At 39.8% G+C, this 26398-nt stretch overlaps 2 protein-coding genes across 6 annotated transcripts in view; one reads left to right on the forward strand and one right to left on the reverse strand.

The window, feature by feature from the left end:
* Positions 1 to 2489, forward strand: part of LOC121285920 (P2X purinoceptor 4-like) — a 56066-nt gene extending 53577 nt beyond the window's left edge. For both annotated transcript variants that reach the window (XM_041202867.1, XM_041202868.1), the window contains exon 12: positions 2173 to 2489. In XM_041202867.1, coding sequence (XP_041058801.1) covers positions 2173 to 2229 — 57 coding nt within the window. In that variant the 3' untranslated portion in view covers positions 2230 to 2489. The remainder of the gene's footprint in view (positions 1 to 2172) is intronic.
* A 3029-nt stretch (positions 2490 to 5518) lies between these two features.
* Positions 5519 to 26398, reverse strand: part of LOC121285855 (calcium/calmodulin-dependent protein kinase kinase 2-like) — a 102837-nt gene continuing 81957 nt past the window's right edge. For 3 of the 4 annotated variants that reach the window (XM_041202752.1, XM_041202749.1, XM_041202750.1), the window contains 4 exons: positions 24953 to 25081; positions 24007 to 24107; positions 13989 to 14039; positions 5519 to 7927 (listed from right to left, as the gene is read on the reverse strand). In XM_041202752.1, coding sequence (XP_041058686.1) covers positions 7855 to 7927; positions 13989 to 14039; positions 24007 to 24107; positions 24953 to 25081 — 354 coding nt within the window. In that variant the 3' untranslated portion in view covers positions 5519 to 7854. The remainder of the gene's footprint in view (positions 7928 to 13988; positions 14040 to 24006; positions 24108 to 24952; positions 25082 to 26398) is intronic. The other variant, XM_041202751.1, reaches the window with a different exon arrangement.

Here is a 26398-nt window from a genome sequence, read left to right on the forward strand (position 1 = left end):
CAGCAATGTCCTGGCCTCCAGCAATCCTCCGAATGCCGGGGTCCTGGGAAGTCCCTCTCTCCACCTGCTGTGGATCAGACAGTGCAATATGCTCACCAGATTGTGATCCCAAGGCTACTCTAAAGCTAGGTCTCACTGAGGTGTGTGTCTCTGTGCTGGTGGAGGGTGTGGGTGAGCGCTGTGTCAGGACTTAAGGGTGGGTGCTTTCAGATTCCTCTTCAGAGGTTTCTTTGGAGTTTCATTGGAGGCCCTGGGTCACAGATTTTGTCAGCTATTTGGCAGATGTGCCTGTGTAAGCAAGGGGAGGTTAATTAGTGCATGGCAGTGGCCTGTGAAAGAGGACACATCACGTATGGCATGGCTGTCTGATGGATGTTGCACTGCCGGATCCTCACTCGGTAGAGCAGCGCTGACCTCACCGTCAGCACAGGACCGATCCCGGTCATTGCTGGCCAGCTGGATGGCTGTGTTTCCGAATTCTATCAGAATTTTGACCTCTGGCATCCCTCCACCTGTCTGCGACCTTTCCCTCCTGTTGTGAGCCAGTTTGTCCTGCATGGATAGAGATGGGGAGAGCATATCAAGACACTTGCCAGGCCAGATGATAAGTATGCCTGGCCTGCGTGGGTGGTGAGTGGTCCCATGGACAGGATGAGGACAATGACAGTGCCTAAGAGTGAATGGTGATGTCCCTTGCACTGGCAGAGTGTGGGCCCTGTGGATGTGTGATGGGTTTGAGTGTGAAAGAGTTGGGAGTGATGAAAAGAGTGATTCCTTTTGTGGCACTGGGTGGCTGTCGTCTTCTGCTGGGTGGTTGCACTGACCACCTCTGTCACTGCCTCCTAAGCTGGGTTGTTGACTTTGTTACTCATCTTGCTGCCAGAGCAGGGGTAGAGCACATCCCGGCAGGCCTCCAGCAGTTGCTCAAGAGACCTGTCGTTGAAACGGGGGTGGGCGGGGGGAGGGTGGGGGGGGGCGTGCTGCAGCCTTTTTTCCTTTGCTGGCTATGTCTCCCGGGGAGTGGTGGTGAGATGGTGGCGATGAGCGCTTTGCTGGTGGCTGCCTTTTAAAGATGGTGGCTGGCATGATGCAACAAGCGGGTGGGCAGGTGAATGAGAGCCCGCTCACCATGGAAACAGCATGATTTGCTGGAGTGAATAAATAATGAGGCAGGCTTTGGATGATATGGCATGAAAATCTGCCATTTTCGTCAGCAGGTAGGATTCCATTTTACCTGCCTGCTACCATACTTAGTGCAATTCTGGGAAAATTCCACCCTAGGAACCCTGTGGCAAGTAATTCATTTCCTGACTCCCCAAAGTCTGTCCACCATCTACAAGACACAAGTCAGGAGTGTGATGGAATACTCTCCGCTCGCCTGAATGAGTGCAGCTCCAACAACGCCCAAGAAGCCTGACACCATCCAGGTCAAAGCACCTGCTTGATTAGCACCACATCCACAAACATTCACTCCCTCCAAACCTCCTTAGACAGCACCTTCCAAACCCACGACCACTATCATCTAGAAGGGCAAGGGCAGCAGATAGATGAGTACACTACCACCTGGGAGTTCCCCTCCAAGCCACTCACCGTTCTGACTTGGAAATATATCGCTATTCCTTCACTGTCACTGGGTCAAAATCCTGGAACTCCCTAACAACACTGTAAATGTACCTACACCACATGGACTGTAGTGGTTCAAGAAGGCAGCTCACCACCACCTTAAGGGCAATTAGGGATGGGCAATAAATGCTACCCTAGCTATAGATGCTCAAATCCCATGAAGAAGAAAATATATACTGCAATTAATTATTTTCTTGCCATAAAATATAAAACCATTATCCTAAAGAAAACAAAAACATGGAAAAGTTTGACAATTCTACAGTATATATTGCAGCTTTTTATTAGTGCAATTATTTTTTCCAAAAGCACAAATGGTTTCAGAAAATAATTACACTTCATACACTATTTAAAAGCAAAGTAAATGTCATCTTTAATTGCAATATGCACTCTGAAAAAAGTAAAATTTTAAGCAACATCCCTTTGAATCAGACATTATGTGATGGAGGATTATTGGGAAAGTATAAAATTCCTGAATTACAGTACTAAGGATGTAAGATTATATTAAACAAAATCTATGGAAATGAATAACATTATATTTCATGTTAAAAGGGTATTGAATCAGAAACTTCATATGGAGCCACACAGAATTCCGGAACCACAAACTGATATCAGTCCTGTGAAATCTGCAATTGCATGACTGAACCTTTTTTTCTTGGCTACTAAGTCCATTTTAAAGTTGTAAATAAGTTTTATTAATGAGCTTGACCTGAAGAGCTTAATCAACAACTTTAAAGGAAAAGTGTTATGTACTAGAATGTATAATTTTGGTTCTTTGTGGATTCTGAAAATGGAAATATAAATTTAGAAGCACTATTTGACCTGGATAAAGTTATTTAAAAAATGTGATTAAAGATGACTAAATCGGCTGAATATGACTTTTTATTACAATTTTGATGCTAATGAGGAACAACAAGAACTACCAAAGTAGAAGTAATGAGGGAAATTTTTACTTTCTGACACCCTGAGAGTGGTGTTGGGGTTGGAGGATGAAGTGGTGCTTTGGTAGCACCCAAGAAACCTGCAAGTCTGTGTTTCTTCATATGCTCTGGAGCTTTAACTGCATAACCTGACAGGTCCCTCTCGTGGAAGTCACCCTAATTGACCCTGGCTTCCATTTGGGCGGGGAGCATTCTGGAGGAGGCATGTGACCAGGTTGGTCTGATTTCGGACCATAACATGGCAGGAGTCCAAAACTTGGGGTGAATTGTATAGAGTGAGGTGGGGGGGGTGGGGGTTGGTACTTGTAGGACCAGGAGGAAGCACTCCTACTCCTCCTCACCCATGAGGAGTGCTGTGAAGTGCCTTCTCCCTGAAGTTGCCATTCCGTTGCTACAATTGACAAGGAGGCTGGGAAACTCAGCTGGCCCTATAAAACAACAAAGCAGCTAAAAGTCAGAGGTTTCCAGCCTCATTTAAAATGCCAATTCGTCCCTGACAGTGGGCTGGCTGCCCTCCCCTTAATCCACCTCAGTAAAACCTAGAAGCTAATGGGTTGCAGCTGGCTTCCCAGTGTGCTCAAGAATGTTTGCCCATTTAAACCATCCACTTGCCCGCTCTTACCCATGTTATCATTCCCTGTTATCTCCCAGTCAGATTGCTACTTGATTAAAATCCTACCGATGTTAATATTTTCATATCCTCAAAAGGTTGATTTTTCCATCTGGGCTAACAGGTGTACAATTAGAATCACAGAATTGTTACAGCACAGGATGCCATTCAGTCCATGCTGACTCTCTATCAGCAGTTCAGCGGGACTCACTCCCCTACCCTTTCCCTGTAACTCTGCACATTTTTTTTTCATCGGATGCTTCATGTGTCGCCTTTGATTATTTTGCCAATCACCTCAAATCTGTATCCTCTGGTGCTTGACCCCTCTGTCAAAGGGAATGATTTCTCTATCTACTCTGTCTTGATGCCTCATGATTTTTCAATGTCCTGAAAGAAAAAAAGGTGGGGGGATGCCAGATTTAGGCGTGCTGTGTAGAAATGACATTGAAAGCAGCCATGAATCTGAAACCTGCATGTAAGAACCTACTACTGAAAAAGAAAGTTTGGTGGAGACAGCCATGGGGGGGCCTAGAAAAAGATGGGAGTTGTGAGGAAATAACAAAAATGTAAAGATTTTTTTTTAAAAAGAAGTATGTAGGTAAGCTAGGAAGACCAGAGGCTGGTGATCCTCCGAAGTGATTTGCCTGTAAAATACCTGTTTTAAATAAAACTATAGTTACAACTTCTGTTTATCAGGCTTCCGGTCAGGTTCACTGTGTAGAACACAAGAAGGCTTTGGGGCATCATACAAGACCAGTCAATGATACTTACTGAACACAAACTAATTGACTTACCTCAGCATGAGTCTTTTTTCACAAACCAAAGTGTTAAAATGCACAGAAAGACAAGCTCCCTTAAAAACTTTTAAAAGTACTGAAATAAAATGCAAAACATTTCTACAGGTCTTTTACTTCCCAACATCAATCTTTGGCATTTTTAACTTGATCCCACTGGCTTAAAATTGTTTGAACAAGAATTGGTTTACACTGATAAAAAGAATACCCTCACGTTAACTTTTAAAAATAGTTTTGAGCGATGGTTGAAGTCAGATACGAGTGCAGGGCTAGCTTACAGGATTAAGACTAGTGCTTATGTGGACTGGTAGGGCTGAATGGCCTATTTGTGTTGCAATTTCTATATAAATGAACATACTTTACCATTTCCGCCAACTCCAGCATGATGCCACCACCAAACACATCTTCCCTTCACCCCCCTTATCAGCATTCCGTAGGGATCGCTCCCTCCGGGACACCCTGGTCCACTCCTCCATCACCCCCTACTCCTCAACCCCCTCCTATGGCACCACCCCATGCCCACGCAAAAAATGCAACACCTGCCCCTTCACTTCCTCTCTCCTCACCGTCCAAGGACCCCAACACTCCTTTCAAGTGAAGCAGCATTTCACTTGCATTTCCCCCAACTTAGTCTACTGCATCCGTTGCTCCCAATGTGGTCTCCTCTACATTGGAGAGACCAAACGTAAACTGGGCGACCGCTTTGCAGAACACCTGCGGTCTGTCCGCAAGAATGACCCAAACCTCCCTGTCGCTTGCCATTTCAACACTCCACCCTGCTCTCTTGCCCACATGTCTGTCCTTGGCTTGCTGCATTGTTCCAGTGAAGCCCAACGCAAACTGGAGGAACAACACCTCATCTTCCGACTAGGGACTTTACAGCCTTCTGGACTGAATATTGAATTCAACAACTTTAAGTCGTAAGCTCCCTCCCCCATCCCCACCCCCTTTCTGTTTCCCCCTTCCCTTTTTTTTTTCCAATAAATTATAAAGATTTTCCTTTTCCCACCTATTTCCATTATATATAAAAAAAACCCCACTAGAGCTATACCTTGAGTGCCCTACCATCCATTCTTAATTAGCACATTCGTTTAGATAATATCACCAACTTTAATTTTAACACCTATGTGTTCTATTGTACTATTGTCGTTGACATCTTTTGATGATCTGCTTCTATCACTGCTTGTTTGTCCCTACAACCACACACCCCCACCCCCCCCCCACCTCTTTGTCTCTCTATCTCTCCACCCCCCACACACACACCTTAAACCAGCTTATATTTCAACTCTTTCTTGGACTCGAACGCAAGTTCTGTCGAAGGGTCATGAGGACTCGAAACGTCAACTCTTTTCTTCTCCGCCGATGCTGCCAGACCTGCTGAGTTTTTCCAGGTAATTCTGTTTTTGTTTTGGATTCCCAGCATCCGCAGTTTTTTTGTTTTTATACTTTACAGAGGATTCACTGAAAGCCAATTGCCTATCCTTCAAAATTACAAATGACTGTGGAGGCTGTAAATCAGTTTTAAATTACTTGTACTAAATCAAACACACAGATGACTGTAATAAATGTTTTTATTGATGAAAACAGTACACAGTTTAACGCAGAATATAAAGTTTTACAATTGCCTTATAACTTCTAGAAATCCATTATTATAATCAATAAAATCTCAACATAAATTACTTATCAAGCATTCCTATAAACATCCATTTATTACATTATCCTGTAATCCATCACATAATCAAACATTTTTCACAAATATATCACTTTACTATGCGACCCACAGTAAAAAGTTGACAAACCTTAACAGATGCAGTGCTTCCAGCTCCCAAAGTAATGGGTTGTATTTCAAGACCTTAGATAATGTTTACATTTAATTTACTTATATTTTATCTATTCATAGAAAACAAAAGCTTTTGGTAATGAAATACTGGATGAAAGTTCACCATGAAACAGCTAGAGCAAATATTAATGTTAGAGACATTTAGAGAGCTTCTATTCTAAATATGCATGGACATAACTGATAATCAAGTATAATTACTATTTTCATTGGTACATAATAGATAATATTTGACCACTGTATAAAACTTAAGCATAAGAATCTGTTTTATTAAATGCACACATTATATTTGGCAATTTATTTGAGAAATATTGCAGCAATGTATCATAATTATAACTTGTAGTTGAGCACTGAAAATTGTCAACACCACAAAAGGATAAAAGGCCACTGTGTCCTTTGTTTTCAAAGTGTGAACACACATTTCATCAACAACAACTTGCAATAATACAGCGCCTCTGACATAGTTAAACGTTCCAAGGTGCTTCACAGGAGCATAATCATACACAAATTGACATTCAGCCAAAGATGATGTTAGGACAAATGACTAAAAGCTTGCTCAGAGAGGTAGGTTTTAAGGAGCATCTTAAAGTAGGTGAGGTTTTACCCAAACACGTTTTGCACAGTTACATGACAATAATGGTTTTTCTACATTACAAATTTATATTTATCATTCTTAAACAGTGAGATAATTAACAGCGGGAAGTTTCTATATAAATGTAATACATAACTGCATTAAAATCACATGACCATGAACAGGGAAGCATCATTTTTTCCCTCTATATGCATTTACAAATAAAAACTTCTAACAACTATTTCCATTTAATTTCTTATTACTCTTTATTATGAAAGGATCAGTAGTCCTCTACAGTGCTTTCAGTAGAAGTCACACATTGAGAAATTCACAACAAATGTAAAGCATCTGCCCTCTGCTAAAACATTCCATTGAATAACTGAAGCACATTGCATACCATAGAATTGGTACTCATTATCTGGAAAAAAATACACTAAGGAATTGTTGCACTTTTCTGCACTTGTAATTTTGCTTTCAAAGAACAGCTTTTATGAAAAATGGGACAAGGTTGGTTATCAAAACCAATATGGGAGACTATACCCTTAAAAATGAGGTAATTTTTTTTTTTTTTACAGAAAACCTTGCCACCTATATATACTGCAACATTTAACCCTGAACGAAATAATGCTATGATAAATTCTTGTTACGCTGATTAATATGCATTATCAAACACACTCTCCATATGCAAAATATTTTAAAAATAAGTAATCCAGCTATCTAGGGGTCTAGCACTTCTACAAAGAAGGTATGATTGCTTATGGCAATTAAGAATAAGGATCAAAATATTAAAATGTCTTCACTACAATCACTAGAGTACATTTTATGAAGTAAAATTAAGTTTAATGAACTACATGGCCCATATAAACTAGTCTATGAAATATTATGCAAACTAACCTATGTTAATAAGGTACATTTTTTTTGATATTGTAGTACTTCAGCCAAATTGATATTACCTGGTACATACAGAATTGAAAAAGGTTAAACCCAGATCTGAACATTAAGCTAATATTGTAAACATTTTATAATATGCATCTTAATTGATATTATGGCATTAAAAATCACTTTTCAAATACCTACATTCTCCTCCATTTTAAGAAGAAATTCTGGGCCCCATAGCGCCTTTAAGAAACATGCACAATGACCTTAATTAAATGCAACACAGATACTTTAAAAAAGTAAGTTATTTTGTATAAAGATTTAAAATGTTAAAACCTGACATCTATACCCACACATCACTATTTCCACGCCTTGCACCCAAAATACTTGTGTTCCAAGCAGTGAAACATTTCAAAGCATTTTCATGCAAAACCACAAAAGACATTAAAACTTCTTCTGATTTGACTGCTGCTGGGAACTTATGCCTTAGAAATGCCCTTCTAATGCATTCAAGGCCTCTGACACATCTGCCATCCTCCAGCAGCTGACTCGATCTTATTGGGGCACCCAAAGAACATGCACAATGTCCTTTATTGCATGTAGCTTCATGACAGAACCTCATCCTCTCCAACTTCTGGCAGGTCAGGACTCTTCAGACTATCTCCACTACCTTGTTTCCTGTTGAAAGAAAACATACATCAGATCCCAGCAGCAGCAAGAACATTAATAGGAAGCTCTTCAGTGTTTTATCACTATTCTGTGCATTATTTCATGAATTTTTGGTCGCAAGATGAGGAATACTAACTAATGTGGGAATGGAATATGTATTTCACATTTGTCACCCCATAAGTTAAGCATTCCCAGCTCAGGTACAAAGCCAAATACTACTTTAACCTCGAAGCATCATTCCTACTGAATATATGAGAGCAATTAGCAATTTGTGCAAAATTGCCAGGTAGTCTTGAGGTATGGAAGCTGGCTGATTATGCTTTAATCAACATGCCACAAGCACCAAAACATGCAACCTATGTAACAGGTTTAGCCTTACACAAAGTTTTATGTATCCATTGGATGTAGATACCTCCCATACACCATAGTTAACAACTACTCACATTTATGTAGTATCTTTGACCCAGCAAATGGTCCCAAGGCACTTTATGAGGGTGTTATCAGTTCAAATATAACACAGCCACATAACAAATATTACAACAGGTGACCAAAAGCTTGGTTAAAGAAGAAGGTTTCAAAGGAAAAGTGATTTCAAGAAAGAGAGATAAGAAGAAAGAGATTTAGGGAGGGAATTTCAGAGCTGAAGGCATAGGAACCGATCGTGGAGTGAAGGAGATCAGGAATCCAAAGAGGCCAAAATTAGGATTGCAGATATTTAGGAAGGTTGTAAGGCTGGATGTGGTTGCAGAGATAGTGAGGGATGAGGGCATGGATGGATTTGAACACAAGATTGAAGGCGTTAAAATTGAGATTTTGCTAGACCGGGAGTCAACGTAGATCAGCAAGTACAGAGGTAATGTGTGAATGGGACTTGGCATGAGTTAGGATACAGGCAGTAGAATTTTGGATCCTCAGGTTTATGGAAGGTGGTCCAGGAGAGCATTGGAAAAATTAAGTTGGATGTAACAAAGGCATGAAGGAGAGTTTCAACAGCAGATAGGCTGAAGGAGGGCCAAGACAGGTGATGTTTTGCAGTTTGAAGCAAGTGGTCTTAGTAATATTAATGATAATTGTTTTTGTGATAACAAAGTATCCTTGCAGACATTACAATATTTTAAAGTAAAAGGAGATTTTAACTCATGCAAAAAAAACTTCTGTCACATGGTCTGATCCCTTTGCTGTTGTATTGCAAACTATATGCAGGTACCAAGCATGTGGAAACATCATGGTTATTACAAGTACATTCTGGGAACACCCCACTGTAGGGCCACAACCATTTATAGTCTGGTCCCCATACAATGATCCATGATGATATTTTCCTCATAAAAACAGAGTAAATAAAGCAAAATATACCAGTAAAACAAAATGAGCCCTTTTTCAATCAAATCACTAATTCATTTTGTCTTTATTAAAAATGAAAGCTTTATTGTATTTTGCTAATTATCCACTTTATTTTTGACAAATTCCAAACCATTTAGTACTTCCCTTTGAATGACTTGTTTCTCTTAACAGTTTAGGTAACATAGAAATAGAGGATACAACACGCTAACAGGCTATTCCACCCAATTATTCCATTTCAAATATTTATTCTCTGTGAGCGCAAATAACTTTAATCATATTTAATGACCTTGTTCCCATACATCTTCAACTCTTATTTCCTCTGTTCACCTAAGCAGTCTAATCTTGAATGTTATCATAGATTTTGCCTCAACCACTAACCCTAGAAGTGAATTGCACAACCTCATAGCTGTGTAAAATACCTTCTTTCCCATGTCAATTGTTCTAGAGATCTCAATTTTGCACTGCAAATTCATAAAAAGGGTTTGGGATGAGAGATTTAAGGAGACTTGATTACAACTATCAGCTTCATGTAAACACTAAGTGTCACCAATTTTGTTCATAAATTCATTATTTTTAAATCAAAGTATGTTGCTCTTTTATTGGGCAAGGGTATACAAGAAAACTACATGCTGGATATGGTTATAATATTAACGTAGACTATTATCCAGAATGTACTGAATGGAAGAAAAACATCCATATTCCTAGGTGAAATGTTACAAGCTCAGTTGCTTTGGTTCTGGTCACTCAACAGAAGACTGATTAATAAAGTTATAAGCTAAACTTCTTTCCCTTTGTACAATTGCTTTACGCTCTCTTTCATAATAAGTGATACAAAGTCTCTTTAGATGACAAAGCAATTCATGTTTTGTAGACATTATGCATTTGTTATGCAGAAATTGTATTTAATTATATTTCATGCAGTGTTTGAATTTGCCAGTAACTCTGAACGCTGAAAGACAGATTTGTAAGGAGCTAATTTTAAGGGTTACAGACTGAAGTATAAACATTATACAGAGATTATGAGAAAACAATACAAAGCAAAATGTGACATAAACGAATTTTGGAAACCAACGTTTAATTTCTGCACCATATATAAAGAACCCAGAAAATCAAACACTACAGATAATTGTTTCCACCGTGAGTGAAAATATTTTGGACATTCAACTGAGCAATGTTACTTCTCTACTGTTTTCCCCTATGTCCTGTAATTCTCTATTGCACTTACCATTCCCCTTAATAATGGTAACGTGGGTAACACTTTTGCTAACTGGAAATCTAGCTGTACTGGTGTTGGTATTATCACAAGCCAGTGATATTTGCATCTATTTTTTTTCTGTGATTGCTTGTCAGAACAGTTCTCTGTTGTCTATTATCACTAAACCTCTTTGCTTTCTCTTTTAGTTTAGTATATGATTTTTCCTGTGTGCACTATTTCTATACACTTCATATGAACTGGCATTTAGAAATGGAAGAAGAGCATTGCAATACAGAATAGAAGTAACCAGATGGGAGTCTCGCTTTAATGTTCTAAAAATCAAACAATATGATGATGTAGTGCACTGGTGCTCCAATCTGCTGTGCCTGAAGTGGAGGAATATAGTTTTCATGCAGTGAGCCCTCAGTGTCAGTTGGGTTAAAGGGAACTCTTAAGTGGAACCTTAGTTTTTTTGTTATTAAAAACGAAAGGGGAAAATTGGCAGTTGAATCACATCAGCCTATTCTTGCACCCCATTACCAGCAATGTTGAAAAAGGCTGGAAACAAACTCCAAAATTATACACGTATACACACAAAATGGGACTACTGTTAAAAGTACATTTTTGGTCACTAAGAACCATGTGAAGCACAGACATAAAAATAACAGACGTTTGTTATTTGACATAATATTTATCATTACCTGTCACAAAGCATATTATTCAAATACTAATTACGGAACTTACCAATGACTTGTGGAGTTGATTTGAATATAAATTTGCAAGAACTAAAATGAAACCAATCAAATAAAGGACAGAAAAAAATCCACATTGAAATAATGAGAGAGAAAATAAAAACCAATAACAATCAGATAGAACAAATATCTCAGGCTTCTCTGCACATATCCAAAATCCGGAATTTGTTCTGGGAACACTGCTAGACAACAAATACATATTAAAGCTTCCATGTGGGTTACAATATTGTCAGTGAATTTGGTTATCGACAGATTTGATTTAAAATGACAATTAAGATACCCCTTTATAACAAGTGATTACTGGCAAAATACAAACTAGTTCATGCAAGCAATAAGCACCATGCTACCAGTATTGTAAAGACTGGATGGGCCATTTGTATGGAATTTCTCAAAGTTTAAAGCATGCTTTAGTAAGCACCATGCAGGCAAAGACCACAGTATATTACTCATCCCTAGAAATTGTCATCATAATTAATGTGTGATCCATTCAAATAAGAGGACAAATAATATTTTCATGTTGACATAATTAGAAACTTCATACTCCAAGCAAAATAGTTAGGGGAGAGTGGTGGTGGTTGCTGGGGCCGGGGTGGGTAGGATGTGTGGTAACGTCCTTTTGGGCTAAAATAATGTTCAATAAAATCACCAACTCGCCATTCAGTGTGGCTACCTGTGACACTGTCTCAACCATACTAAACTAATTTTAGTAGAAAAAACCTTGCAGGTAAATGTACTTCAGGTCTATATTTACTTAACAAATACCTACCACTGTTCAGTAATGAATAAAGTAAAGCGCACACACACCGATGAAAACCAATCATACACTGTTTTTCGTCTACCATTTTACCTACAAAGGCACCAAAATGTTAAAGTGCACATGTGTATAGGGTGCAAATATGAATATTGAAATCACATGCCCAATAAGTGTCTATTATTCAATTTTTAATGAAATAATCAAGAAAGCATTTTTGCTACTTGGATTCCCAATTTGCCGTGTGTGGTAGTGAGTAACATTTTGGACTACACTTACCTAGGAATGTAGGGAACTGAGTTGGGAAGCAGCAGGGGACCAGGGACTTGGCTGATAGAAGATTGGAAAGTGAAGACTTGTATACCTGGGTCAGACAAAAAGCTGGCAACTGCACTCAGGGGCCCCCCCGCTGGGGGATTTGTGCGGGGGTGGGTACAGAACCGATCAGTGCTCCTGATCAGGTCTGTGTTGCCATTTTATGTGGGCAGGCCAATTAAGGCCTGCCCAGCGTGATGTGCGCCCGGAAGTGCTGAGTGCTCCCTGTGTCGGTGGGGGGGTTCCCTGAGTCGGGGCCTGTGCTCGTTTGCACATGTGCACAAAAGAGTGCAGAAATCTCTCTAAGGCACACAGGTGCCTCAGGGAGATTAGTTAAAGTTTCAAGAATTTGAATAAAGAAAAAAATTTTAAGACATCACCCTTAATGTGACAGTGTCACATGAGCTGGGACATGTCACTGAATTTTTATAAAATTTTTTATTCAATTTTTAAACACTTGATGAAACCTCATCCCACCCATGGCTGAGGTTCCATGAAAAATGCAAAGGCCGCCTGGGCTCTTTGCCTGTCCACCAACCTTAAGGTTGGACGGCAGCTCAGTTTATGAGTTTAATTAGTTTTTAAATGGCCTTAATAGGCGTTTGACAGTTCGGCGGGTGCGCAGCCGAGTCGACTGTACGCTTGCCGACCTGACAATCTAAATGATGCGTGGTGATGTTGGGATGCATGGAATTCAGAGGCAGGTTGGGACAAGTAGAGAGGTGGTTACTGCATTCAGTGACAGGTTCAGCCAAGTAAGAAACTGACTGCTGCACCTTGGATTGAATTGGTCCAGGCTACTTCCTTATGGTCAGGATGGACAGGGAGCTAGTCGGTAGATTTGGGATCAAGTGGGCAATTAGGAACGGGCAATAAATTCTGACCTTGCAAGCGATGTTCACACCCAATGAATGAATTAAAAGAAAAGGGCCAAAGTCAGAATACTTTGGGTGGGCCTTAACTAGAGGGAGCCTAAAGAACTAGAATACTTGGGATGGACCTAAGTGGAAGGAAGGAGAGCCAGGCTCAGTGAAAGTAGAGGGCTTGCAGATTGGATAAAATGTTAAATTAACCTGGTGGAGCATTTTAGTAGCTAAAAATGGACTGAATTGTTTTGTTCAATAACCTGATTGGAACCATGAACTAATCAGTAATAATAGAACTGTAACATTTGTGGGCCATTTGCAATCTATGAGTGTTGATAACACGGGCTTTGAGACCAGGCAATTCAGTTTAGTTTCACGTCTATTTCTTATTTACTGATTTGTCCCGTTTGGATCATGTTGGCCTGGAAGCTTTCAATGGCTTGTTATTAGTACTGTTATCTCACTGGTGAATAAATCCTGAATCAGAACACCAGGACCTGTTTGTGCCAATAGTTTGACACTTATGTACAAATTAATGTGAACACTGATTTAAATTTTGTGTGGGGTCAGGTGTGTGCCACTTGACCAGACCTAATCTAGATATTCATAACAGACACTAATTTTTTAATCTAAGAGTAGGTATGTGTGTGGTAGGTAAACATGTTTCCTATATCAGATGATTAGTCTTTTACATGACCATAGAAGAATCTTAGGGGGACAAAAAAAGTTGAGATTTTTGAATGCATATCCGTTAATAACTTGGGTCACACATTAATTGCAATGCGTTTTCAGCCATAAAGTTATTAGTTGCACGGGTTAACTTACAGGCTTATACACTCAAGTGTTTTACCTTTGGCTACTATGTGAGTAGCAGTATTTCACATTTCCTGACTTGTTTCTTCTGGAAATTAGGGGAAAGTTGACACAAGAATGAACAAGTGTTTGACAATAGATCCCTCAGTTCAGTGATGAATTTTTAACTACATTTTACACACTTCTCTGAAAGTGGCATTTGTGTTAATAATGACAGATATTATACTTTAGGCAACAGTTTTAGTTAGATCAACATAAGTTCTAGAATAGACAAGCTTTGGAAACAATAGGTCTTTATTTGAGAACGCCTGATCACCTGAAAAAGGAGACGAGAGGTTTGAAAAGGCCACAAAATAATATGGTGTTGCTTTATGAAGCCTGAATACCACATTACCCTAGTGAATTTGCACAGAATATTATTGCAAAAATAATGCAACAAATATATCTTATTAAAATATATAAACAATGATGAGAAGTTAGGGGATTAAAATGCTTACAAAAATTACAGTTTAATGATGTTTTGATTGTACCTCAGAAACTAAAACTAAAGTCTAATCAAATATTATTGAATCCCAATTAATTTTAATTATTAAACTCTTGTTCTGAATCTGATACCAATTCTACAGTAGATACCAATGAAGCTGCACTAGCAGAATATTTGTATTAGGTTGAATGTAGAGAAGGACGATAAGTCGGTGCAGACTCGATGGGCCGAAGGGCCTCTTCTGCACTCTGCGATTCTGCGATTTTAACCTTGGTGATTGCAGCTTCAAATTTTATTCAATACATTTTCCTGCACATGTCACAAAATGTGGTACACTTGTCTTGCTCAGCTTAATATTTTTAAAAATAGGAAATGCTATCTTAATTACTATTGTCCTTGTTAACAGAAAATTAACAAACTTGTGCTATGAGACTACAGAGGGCGCTGCTGAGAAGTGACTGATACATTCTGGGAGAAGTCACCGCAGCCACTGTGACTCAGGAGGGAATTGAGAAGGACCCACTGTCAAAAAACGGAATAGCCCCAAACATTACATTGCTCTAGTGTTTCCATCCCTCCCTCCTCCTCAAACCTAAAGAGAGGAAGAGGCGGTGCCTTCAGGAGTGCACCAGACATGCGAGGGACACTCTTCTGAAAGTGAATTTTAAAGAAAAAGCAGCTGATTGGTGAGTAAATCCTGGGAGCAGACTCGGAGGGTGGAGCACTGGAGCGGTGAGTATAAATCTAGCTTACGTCAGGGATTCGCGGCCTTGCCTCCAGGGAGCAAACTCGGAGGGAGGAGCACTGGAGCGGTGACCTCGGGGCACAGAGTAACTGAAGCCAAAACTGAAAAAGTGACATCACAGGAAAGCTGTGACCTGATTGGTTGGTAGGAAATCACCAAATTAAAAAAAAACACTACAAAGCTAATTAATAAATTAATTATCTAAGTCAAGATGGCTAGGCAGATGATGTGCTGTAGCTGTATGATGTGGGAGCTGGCAGAATCCATTGTGAACCACAGTGATCACATCTACAGCAAGTGATGGTTGCTGTAGGAACTCCGGCTCAGAATCGATGAGCTGGAGTCCGAGCTCTGGACCCTGTGGCACATCCGGGAGGGGGAGAGTTACCTGGACGCTTTGTTTCAGGAGGCGGTCACACCCGGTAGATTAAGTATCTCAAGTTTGGTCAATGGTCAGGGTCAGCAGGGTGTGACTGCAAGTGAGACAGGTAGAGGGATCCTGTGTTCAGGAACAGAGGAGCCTCAGCTCTTGACCTTGTCCAACAGGTACGAGGTACTTGCTACCTGTGTGGATGAGGAACAGGGCTGTAGGGAGGATGAGCCAGCTGACCACGGCACCGTGGCACAGGAGGCCACTCAAGAGGGGGGAGCAAAAAGACAAGTGGTAGTTGTAGGGGATTCTATAATTAGGGGAACTGATAGCATCCTTTGTAAGCAGGATTGAGTATCCCGCATGATATGTTGCCTGCCCGGTGCCAGGGTGAGGGACATCTCTGACCGGCTTGAAAGGATATTGGAGACGGAGGGGGAGGATCCAGTTGTTGTGGTCCACGTTAGGACAAATAACATATGTAAGACTAGGAAAGAGGACATGTTTGGGGATTATCAGGAACTAGGAACTAAATTAAAGAACAGGTCCTCAAGGGTTATAATCTCCGGATAACTACCCGAGCCATGTGCAAATTGGCATAGGGATGCGAGAATAAGGGAAGTAAACACGTGGCTAAAGGATTGGTGCGGGAAAGAGGGGTTCCATTTCATGGGGCACTGGCATCAGTATTAGAACAGGAGGGATCTGTACTGTTGGGATGATCTCCATCTGAACTGATCTGGGACCAATGTTCTAGCGAAAAGGGTAAATAGCATGATCAACAGGACTTTAAACTAGAAAGTGGGCGGGGGGGGGAGAGAGAGAGAGAGAGAGCGCGAGAGGAGGGAAGGGTAAAATTCCAAGAAGTATGACTAATGGGAAACAAAGCAGCAGGTTAGTGTCTGGGGGGTGGATTCAACTTCATGGAAAATTATGAAAAAACTGAAAAGAAAGGAACTTCAGTTCTGTTGAAGGGTCATGAGGACTTGAAACGTCAACTCTTTTCTTCTCCGCCGATGCTGCCAGACCTGCTGAGTTTTTCCAGGTAATTCTGTTTTTGTTTAAGATGATCTCCATGCTTGTGTATGCTCTACCTCTAGACAGAAAAATAAGTTTTATGCTATCCCTCTGTATTCTCTTATTTACTTATGCTTTCCCCTTTGACCTGCATACCCTTTTGCACATTTACTCCGTTTAAAATTGTACCATTTACAAGTTTAAACTAACTTGATGGGGGACAGGAGCCAGGATATAGCATTAGAAAGGATGCAGAAAGAATTGAGAGACAGGTAGCACTGAAGTAAGAAATAGAAAAGTGATAGGTGGGTCATACTAGGAGGAAATACAGTAAGATCTAATTCAGGTTTACAGTTCACATATGGAAATGTACCGAGCATGATAAATAAGGAGCTGCAGATGTCGCTGGATACAAGGTGTTCAGGAAAGGTAGAGCAGGAGAGGAGAATGGTTGGAAGTATTGATTGAGTAGAATGTTACAGAGGGACAGGACATCCTGGTGCATTCAAGGACAAAGTTGAGAAACAATCTTAGTGTCATTACACCGCTTGATATATTCTATATGCCACCAACCAGTGAGAAAGATATAGAGGAGCAAATCTGGAGGAAAATTTGAACAGTGCCAGAACTATAACGCGGGTGCAGTCAGTGGGATGGTGGTGCAAGTCGAGGGGACGATGGTCAGCCGGAGTGGGGATCAGTCAGCTAGTCAATGGTGGGTGGTTAGTAGTGGGGGCTAGGGTGGGAAAAAATTGGTTGGTGGAGGGGAATTCGGTTGGTTGGCGGGTCGGGTGGTCAATGGCGGGGGTCAATCAGAGGGAGGTTGGGTGGTCTGTTGGGATGGTTGTAGTCAGGGTTGGGGGTGTGTGTAGTCAGTGTTCCTGTGTGCGCCAGGAAGTCGGGGTGCCCCATGGTATGTATGGGGAGGTCAGCACAATAGTCAGCTAGAAGTGGTTTTAATTCTATCTTTTGCTGTGTAATTATTCTGGTAAGACAATCAGAACCGTCTGCAGTTTGTGATTTAAATCACATTTTCAGATGGTTCCCAATGGAGGGCAATTGCCCACATGAAGTTTGAACTTCCCAGGCAATTGCTGTGCAATCGTTACCTCGGAACTTTTGCTTTTGTTGGCTACTTAAAGTTTACAATTCACTGGGACTGGTGGGATGCATCTGAGAATTCCAGGAGAAGGGTGGTAATTGCAGAGATACTGGGATACTGCCAGAGGACTGGAGAATTGCAAATGTTACAGTCCTTGTTCAAAAAATGACTAGCCCAGCAACGATTTAAACAGTTTAAACCGAGTGGTGGTTAAAGTACAAAAGATAATCTGGGACAAAGTTAACAGTCACTTGGATAAATGTGATTAAGGAAAGTAAGGACAGATTTGTTAAAGAGAATTTGTGCTTAACTAACTTGATTTTTTTGATGAGGTAAGAGAGAGTTAATGAGGGTAATGCAGTTGATGTTGTGTATATGGACATCCAAAAGGCATTTGATAAAGTGCCATATAGACTTGCTGGCAAAATTGAGGCCCAAGGAATAAAAGGGACAACGGCGACCAGGATATAAAGTTGGCTGAGTGATACGTTAGCAGAGTAGTGGTAAATGGTTGTTTTTCAGACTACAAGAAGGTATACAGTGGTGTTCCCCAGGGATCAGTACTAGGACCACTGCTTTACTTGATATATATTAATAACTTAAACTTGGGTGCACAAAGCATAATTTAAAAATTTGCAGATGACACAAAACATGGAAGTATTTTAAACTGTGAGGTGATTCACTTTGGTGGAGGAACTGAGAAGCAGAGGACACAGATTTAATGACTGGCAAAAGAGCCAATGCTGACATGAGGGAAGTTCTTTTATGCAGAGTCATTAGGATCTGGCATGCCTGAGAGGCTGGTGGAGGCGGATTCAACAGTGGCCTTCAAAAGCAAATTAGCTAAGTACCTGAAGATGAAAAAATGCAGGGTTATGGGAAAAGGACAGAGCATTGGACTAGCTGAATTGCTCTTGCAGAAAGCTGGCGTGAACTTGACAGGCCAAACGGCCTCTATGTGCTGTAACCATTGTATTCTATAATTCAATAATTTAAGGTGCATTTCCATTTCCTATTCTTGTTTCCAAAATACATCAGTTCACTTTTCCACATTGAACTACATCTACCATTTGCCCATTCTGCTAGCCATGTCCTCCTTCAGTCTTTAACAATCTGTTATAGTTTACTAACCCCTGCACCCCCACCCCTAATTTAGTGTCATCTGCAAATGGAATTCACATGTCCAAAAATACTTACGTATATATCAGGCAACGGAAACTCAAAAGAGACCAATATGTAACGCCACTCACTACCACCTTTCCATTCCAAGCAATTTCCTTTTACCCACACCCCTTTATTTCTGTCATCCAACCATCTCTCTATGTAGTGACATTGAACTTTAATTCCAATTGCCATTAACTTCATCAAAAGTATTTTTGTGGTGAATTATCTAATAGTTAGAGTACTGTGTCACAGGTGCCAGGCATCCTCGGACATCTTGCCCAAGTAGCTAGCCAATCTGTATATGAGAGTATTGACAGAGTTGACAGACATACCAATGTGGAGGACATCAAGACTAAACTGCACTGGGACCCCACTTGTTGTTGAGTGGGCTTATAACTCTAAGGAACTAGACTATTCAAAGGTATTTCACATAAACCCCTTACAGCTGGCAAATGCAAGGGTCATGCATCCTATCAGTAAGTTGGATGTAATGCCCCATTTCCAAGAGATGAAAGGTTCAGGTCTTAAACAATGTAACACTTAATCCCTTTCTAAGAATTTTCCTCTGCTGTGCATCATTCTATGACTAAAAGGGCAATGATGTAATGTTTCCAAGTCCTCAAATTCATGCTGATTCTCTCAGTTTGTTGTTCTCTTATCCTCTGACAACATGCTCAAAGCCAGAAACTGCTTATAGAACAAAAGCGTGAATCTGTAATCCATTGGATTGCAGCAATATCTTAAACATCTCCAAATAAAACAACCAAAATGTTATTTACCTTTCAGAAGTAGATTGAGTTCTTTAACTTAAAAACAAAATGGCTGAATTTCCAAAAATTATCAACTGAAAGGGGAAAAATCAACTGCAACTATTTAAGGGGCAACTACCATATATACTATGGTTTACACCATAGCATTTATAGTGTAAAAGACAAGTTAAGTGTACCTCACTGCATTATGCCAGCTTCCTTGTGTAGCAGAGAAAAGCTGATAATGTTGGAAATGTCATCTATTTCTTCTAGATTTAAAACTAATATAATTAGCAAAATACTTTTCAACAGTAATGCCCTGAAAGTTGTACACCACCATTTCTGTGGTACACAGTCCTACTACAATAAGGCCTTTAACAGAAAAGCACTTCTTTTGGAATCAGTCAAACAAAAAAAAGCAGACCTGAGTTTTTCCAGCATTTTTTGTTTTTGTTTCAGATTTCCAGCAGCCACAGTATTTTGCTTTTATTTAAAAAAAATAGTAGTTGTATTTGATTATTTATGTTCAAACACTAATTCTGCTGCTGGCTTCAGATGAAGTGCACGGTGCACTCGAAAGCCTACCAAAAAACCTGGGCACAAAGTCGAGAAGCATGGAGCACCAAATAGCACGGGCCTCACTGCTGCCTATATAGCTCTGGGTACCACTGTTCAAAGAGACCTCCAGTATGTCAGCAATTGGTTTAACAACAGATAACCAGGTTTTCTAAGATGCTGTCTTAGGAGTGGCAGCCAGTTCATTTAACAGGAACCTGCTATGCACTCTGACAGCTTTAATGTTCCCATCCCTCCCACTTCACCAGCTCTTTTGTTATTGCCCATCAGCTAGCCAGCCCAAAGTGCAGTAGCCCAGTTTGAAATGCTGCAGTTTGCGTCCAGGCTGTCTAGGCACAGAGCTTGCTCCAGGTTTTCCTCCTTCTGTAGTCAGCTCAATTGGAGATCAGCAGTCTTTCACCTTCCATGCTGTAGCCAGAGGAAACACCATGTATGAGCACTAGGAAAGATAAAAGCACACTGAAGAGAGTCATCAAAGGAATGTACAAGGGTGATTATTTTCATCTTGTATGCATCTTGTGTTGAGTGAATTGATAAATTTGGGTTTTTTGATTTGCATTTGGTGCTGATCTTTACTTCTGCAGCGAACTAAGGGAGGAACCAAAACGTATTGTCAGAAATAGGTTAACATGATGGTCAATGGAAAGGTAAAGAATGTCTGACTGTTGGTGAATGGGGAGGTGTTGTTGAGATTACTAGTAAATGACAATCTCATCATGTAGAGCTCTGGTAAAAGGGGCCCATCTATATTGCAGCTGCCCCTGGTTCTTCCTCCACTTATTTCTCCTCCTCAGATTCTTGCTTGATAAGTGGTGGCGAGGGCTGCTCCCTCAATGGCCAGGTTGTGCATTTGCAGAATACTACCACAAATCTCGATACCCACTCAGCCAAGTACTGAGGACTGCAAGGCTCCTCCAAAGCAATACAGGCAGTGAAGTGTTGTAGGAAGATGCTGATGGTGTGCTCCATAATGTTGCTTTTGGCAGTATGATTCTCATTGCAGGCTGGTAGGCCACATGTGCCTGCATTCCAACTGGAGTAATCAGCCATCATTAGTTAGATAACTTTTGTCAAACAGTAAGTGGCCTTTGACTTGCTGTGATGGATCAAATACAGGTGGCACAGAGGACTGCTGCAGAATGGAGGAATTGTGACTAATGCCAGGATACTGGGTTTCATCTGCATGACATGTTGCCTGTGGTCTCACACAAGCTACACATTGAGGGAGTGGAATCCCTTTCTGTTGATGAATATGGTTGAGTTCACATAAAAAACACACAAAGTGCATGCTGTCAATGGCATCCTGCACATCATGAAGAAGCAATGCAAATCCCTGTCTTTACTCCTGCTTCTCAAGAGCAAGAGGGAATGAGATGAATGTGTTTCTCATTGTGCAAATAGTCTCAGTGACTTTCTTTATACTGCAGTGTAAATTGCAGGACATCTTGAGGAGAAGCCAGAGAAATAACAATTAAGAGCCCCAATCACCTTGACAGTCACAAGTAAGGCTTGCCCTTCTTTGAGGCTGCAGCAGTTAACAGATTCCAATCTTGACCTTCTTCAGATTACAAAAACATCTCATGCATTGGTTGTCACTGAAGCTGAGTTAAAAGAATTGCATCCTGTAGACTCTTTGTGGATTCAGCCTCTCTTCATTCTCTCAGTCATGTTCAATTCTGAGAGGCAGCCCTGCCAGGCCACCCAGGTTTGGAAGCAGTATTTTCCAACACAATATTTTAAATGATACAGGAAATACCGCAAGACCAGCCAGACCACTATCTGCACAGTGCTTGATCAAACTTTAGCTAAGGATGAAAAACTTACAAAAATGCATATCTCTGCACCAGCAGCAAGAAATAATCCAACAGCTAACTTGTAAATACTTAATGATTAGTGTTGGTGAGGGATCCTTCAAGCCATTTAACATCATATTCTGCTATGTGAAGTTAAGACACAGCGTTGGTTGAAGTGTGGAGTTGCAAAATGGCAAAGGCGGCTTCAAATCAGCACAGATTGATAGCATGATCTTTCTGTTGTTCATGCTGCCAACTGTTAAGCGTATGCGTACAAAACCCTTAACCAAGATGCTGTCCCTTGCATGCACGTCTTGGACCCATTCTGAGTCTTAGTTTATTGTGGAGCAACTAAAAAAACAGGCACTACATGTCCCAATTTAACCCCCTAAACAGTTTTATTTTGTCCATTGCCCCAAACCTGCAAGACTGAATATTGCATTTACTTTGGCATTTAATTTAGCAAAGTAATTGGTTAATGGATAAAATTCACTCAACTAATGAGATTATGTCAGGCAACCATAATTTTTGTCTGAGATACCAGGCTATGACATCTTCTATATGCAGAACAACAGGTGGGCTGCACAATGCTGTAAGATTTAGGGTCATTGTGTTTAAGAAGGCCTCAGAATGCTGAGATTATGTTACACTCCAATTGTTGCTTTATATCCTGTTTGCAGGATTGGTTATTCGTTCACTTGCTTATCATTTGATCAGTGCTGCAGAGTTTATCATTGTTCACCATGACAAGTGATTAAAGATCATGGTGCTTTTTATGTTATATGACAAAAGGGTTTAAGAATTCATAATAAAAATATTCTGCTGTGTTACATCTTACAATTGCAGGACCAACGATAAAGGAATGTTGTTACCACATTGAAAAGAGTTACATAAATTTTAAGCATTATTAGCTTTGGTCCACTGCATTTAAACAAAACATGCCACCAAGCAGTAAGTACAAGCTTTTCCATAAATGCTCTTAAGGTATAAGTGTCCCTTAGTGCACTAGCGAATAGTCCAAAAATATATTTTTCAGTCACAAGTGTTCCTATAGGAGCATGCTGTCAAACATAATACTCAGTTCATTCCAACCATTAACAAGATCTGGAAAGACAGAACCAAAACAATATCTTTTCTCAAAATAATCTCATCAAATTAGTAATAAGAACAGAACTGATGAAAGATCATCGGTCTGAAATATTAGCTCTGTTTCTCTTTTCACAAATGCTTCAGACCCAAATATATCTGTTTTTATGCCAGATTTCCAGCATCTGCAGTGTTTTGCTTTTGTTTCCCATCAAATTGGTTTTGTGTTTAGAATTTCATTATTTTCAAAGTTATGAATTCTACCAAAAATGTTTCTATTTTGCAATCTGTCAACCAACCACATAGATGTGAAGCCACTGTACTTTATATTTGACATGCTTAGAATTGCATTTTAGAGCACCATATAGTAAAACAACTTAAGCAAACCTGAAACAGTAAAGTTTGAAGAACAATTATGCAACACCCCCTTGTTTCATCTAACTTGCCACACAAAATTTGACTAATTGAAAAGCTTCATTTGGTTTGGTAATATACGTAAGTCTACAGGGTCTCTTGTAAACACAGCATATTTTATCAAGTGTATATTGTTAGGAATTGCTGAATGAATTTTCATATCAAAAGAAGGCTGCATGATCATCTAGATTTACAATTTCTGCATCTCAGAAGTACAATTTACCAGCCAAGAGCAATTAGGAAAGGGTGATAAATGCTGGCCTTGTCAGTGAGGCCCACATCCTGTGAAAAATAAATGCAACACTGCACCTTTGTTTAAAACAAAAGCTTGCTTCCTTTAAAGTACTGAAGTTTTTTCATACATCAAAATTTTAAAAAACAATTCTGTTAAAGGAAATTAAACAAGATTTTAAATTGTCACCATAGTACTGTAAAATGTGTACCTTAAAAGCACCTTAATGTTTCTGAGACGTAAATCCATGCAAAGCTTAGGAAAATGGCACTTAATTTTAATCAATATTAAAACACCACAAACAACTACAGCTATCTACTTACACAAGGAGGTTTCCTGATGCAGACAAAGATCGTTCTTCTCGTCTACTTCCCTCAAAAGGATTCCCAAAGGAACGTTTTCGAAGCATTGTTTTAACAAGAATCTGGCAAAAAAAAGCATCAATTTTGCAATATTTTCATAAAAGTTGCATTTGAAGACAAATAAATGAAAATATTCCTCTTTACAATTCAGCCAATCCTATTACACAATAGTCAATCTAATTGCACAGTGATGCTTGCAGTACTGTTCACCAATCGTAATAAGCGTGTGGATAAAGTTACCACAAAAAAAAACTGTTTTGATTCAATATAATGTGGAGAATTGGTGATCCACCTGTCTATTTAGTAAAAAATATCATATAATTGTGAAAATTATTAAGTCCTGTTTGAACCATTGACTGAATGTATGCAAGATGGAAAGAGACATGCTACATCATTAAACTACAGAAATAAGAGTAACAGATTTTTAAATTTCTTCAATGAAACATGCTATTATTAAGTGAACAAAGAGGGCAGGAGGAATAATTTTCTTCTGTGCATGTAATATTGACATGAATTAACCAGTGTCCCTAGGGATTTTGGGAATGCTTGCAAAGTTTTATTTGGTCTTTGTTTGGAATTGAGGCCGATTTAGAAATAGATTATTTACTGAGCAAAGCCTTGTGAGTGGCAATGAATCTGAAAGCTACTTTCTGACACTTTCCATACTCTGCATTAGCGACATACACTAGAGTGAAGAGTCCTTCCTGGCTCACTCCAGTACTTTGCTGCATAAAGGGCACCAGAGACTCAAGGGAACAACAAGTGAACATAAGATCAGATATACTAGTAATATATGGTTGGCCCTCGACAATTATATAGTGTACTGACTCCTTGAGAATGGACAATATTCTTTGGACATGTAATGACTTATTTTCAGTGGTCTATTAAAATTAATATAGTCTCTTACCACTGTTGCCAGGCTTGGAATATGTTTGACCGAGTTCTCAACCTCTTCTTCAGTAACCTCAACAAGTATACAATTCTCATCCTCTGTAGGAAGTGCTTCAGCACCATGCCTTGTCACCCATGAATGTATCTAAAAGTTAAAAGAAACGACCATGAAATAAGTTCCTTCAGCACAATTTGAAATATTTACAATACTACATTTTAATAATTACGAAACATAAGTAATAAATAGCTATTTTGCTATCTGTGCAAATATATTGCACTGTAACCTCTCCAATCCAGAATGTTTGAGACCAAGTCATTTCTGGGTTTTGGAATTTTCTGGATTATAGATTACATTACTAACCACAAGCATGTGAACCGAAAAACACCACAGATCTAAATATTTACCTGAAACATAAAATGGTGATAAAATATTTTAAAGCTGTGAGGAGGAGTTAAATTATCTTTACTGAGCCCATGCCTTCTTAATTTGTTGCAGCTCCTGAGCAGTCAAGTGGTGAGGACATGGGTTGCTCAAGCTTGCTCAAAAGATTTCTGGATAACTACTGCTTTTGAGCAATAGATTTCTGGACCAGAGAGGTTACAATGTATACGGAAACAGGAACAGTTCAGCTCTTTGCAACTATATAAATAATCTTTCATTTTGGCAATTTCCTGTGAAACAATGGGGTAATTTTAACCCCCAAAGTTAAAACTTAAACAATGTAAATCCCAACTCCAAATCGCCTCAAACCCTTACCCTTCTGGTTTTAAAGGAAGTGGAATGGCGGGTAACAGCTTTTAAGAAGGCTGTGTGTCTCCATTTTTACAAGGTTTTTGCTTTTAACTAATGTTGCTTAGGTTTCCTGGGCCTTGGGAAACTCAGCCAGTAAAAAGAGGTGAGAAGGGCTGTATCCATAAAGTAACTACCTTGACAAAACAACGGTAGACCAGGAAAAATAGGAATGTTTTCCAGAACTAACAAGCTTACCTGATTCATTTGCCATTTCATTGGCCACCACCACCACCACCCCACCATGATTGCCATCATTCCCATGATTGCAACCACCATGTGATCCCCCAGCCACCAGGAAACTACTCTTGACCACCATGAGGAATCCTCTCCTCAACCCCAACCCAATGTCTCCCAGCTTCCTAACCTGCTCTTTATTTAGGTAATCCCTTGTGTGGCCTTGCAGGCAGTTAATAAGCACAATCTTACAAAAATCAGGGCCAAGTCAGCAATAACCTGTAAGAACACAAGTGCTTATTATCAAAATCATGACCATCAATCAGTTATGCAAGGATAGGGACTAAATTCTTGCCTAATCTATTTCAGAAAATGTGCTTGCTTAAATTACCATACTCAATTTACAAGGGAGAAAACTGCTTGGATTAGGAGCAAGGACTTTAATTTTTATCTTGCAGTTTCATTAATCTTTGGTCACTGGGCCAAATGAATCAG

This window comes from Carcharodon carcharias, chromosome 13 (genome assembly GCF_017639515.1).
Source record: "Carcharodon carcharias isolate sCarCar2 chromosome 13, sCarCar2.pri, whole genome shotgun sequence".
NCBI classification, from domain to species: Eukaryota; Metazoa; Chordata; class Chondrichthyes; order Lamniformes; family Lamnidae; genus Carcharodon; species Carcharodon carcharias.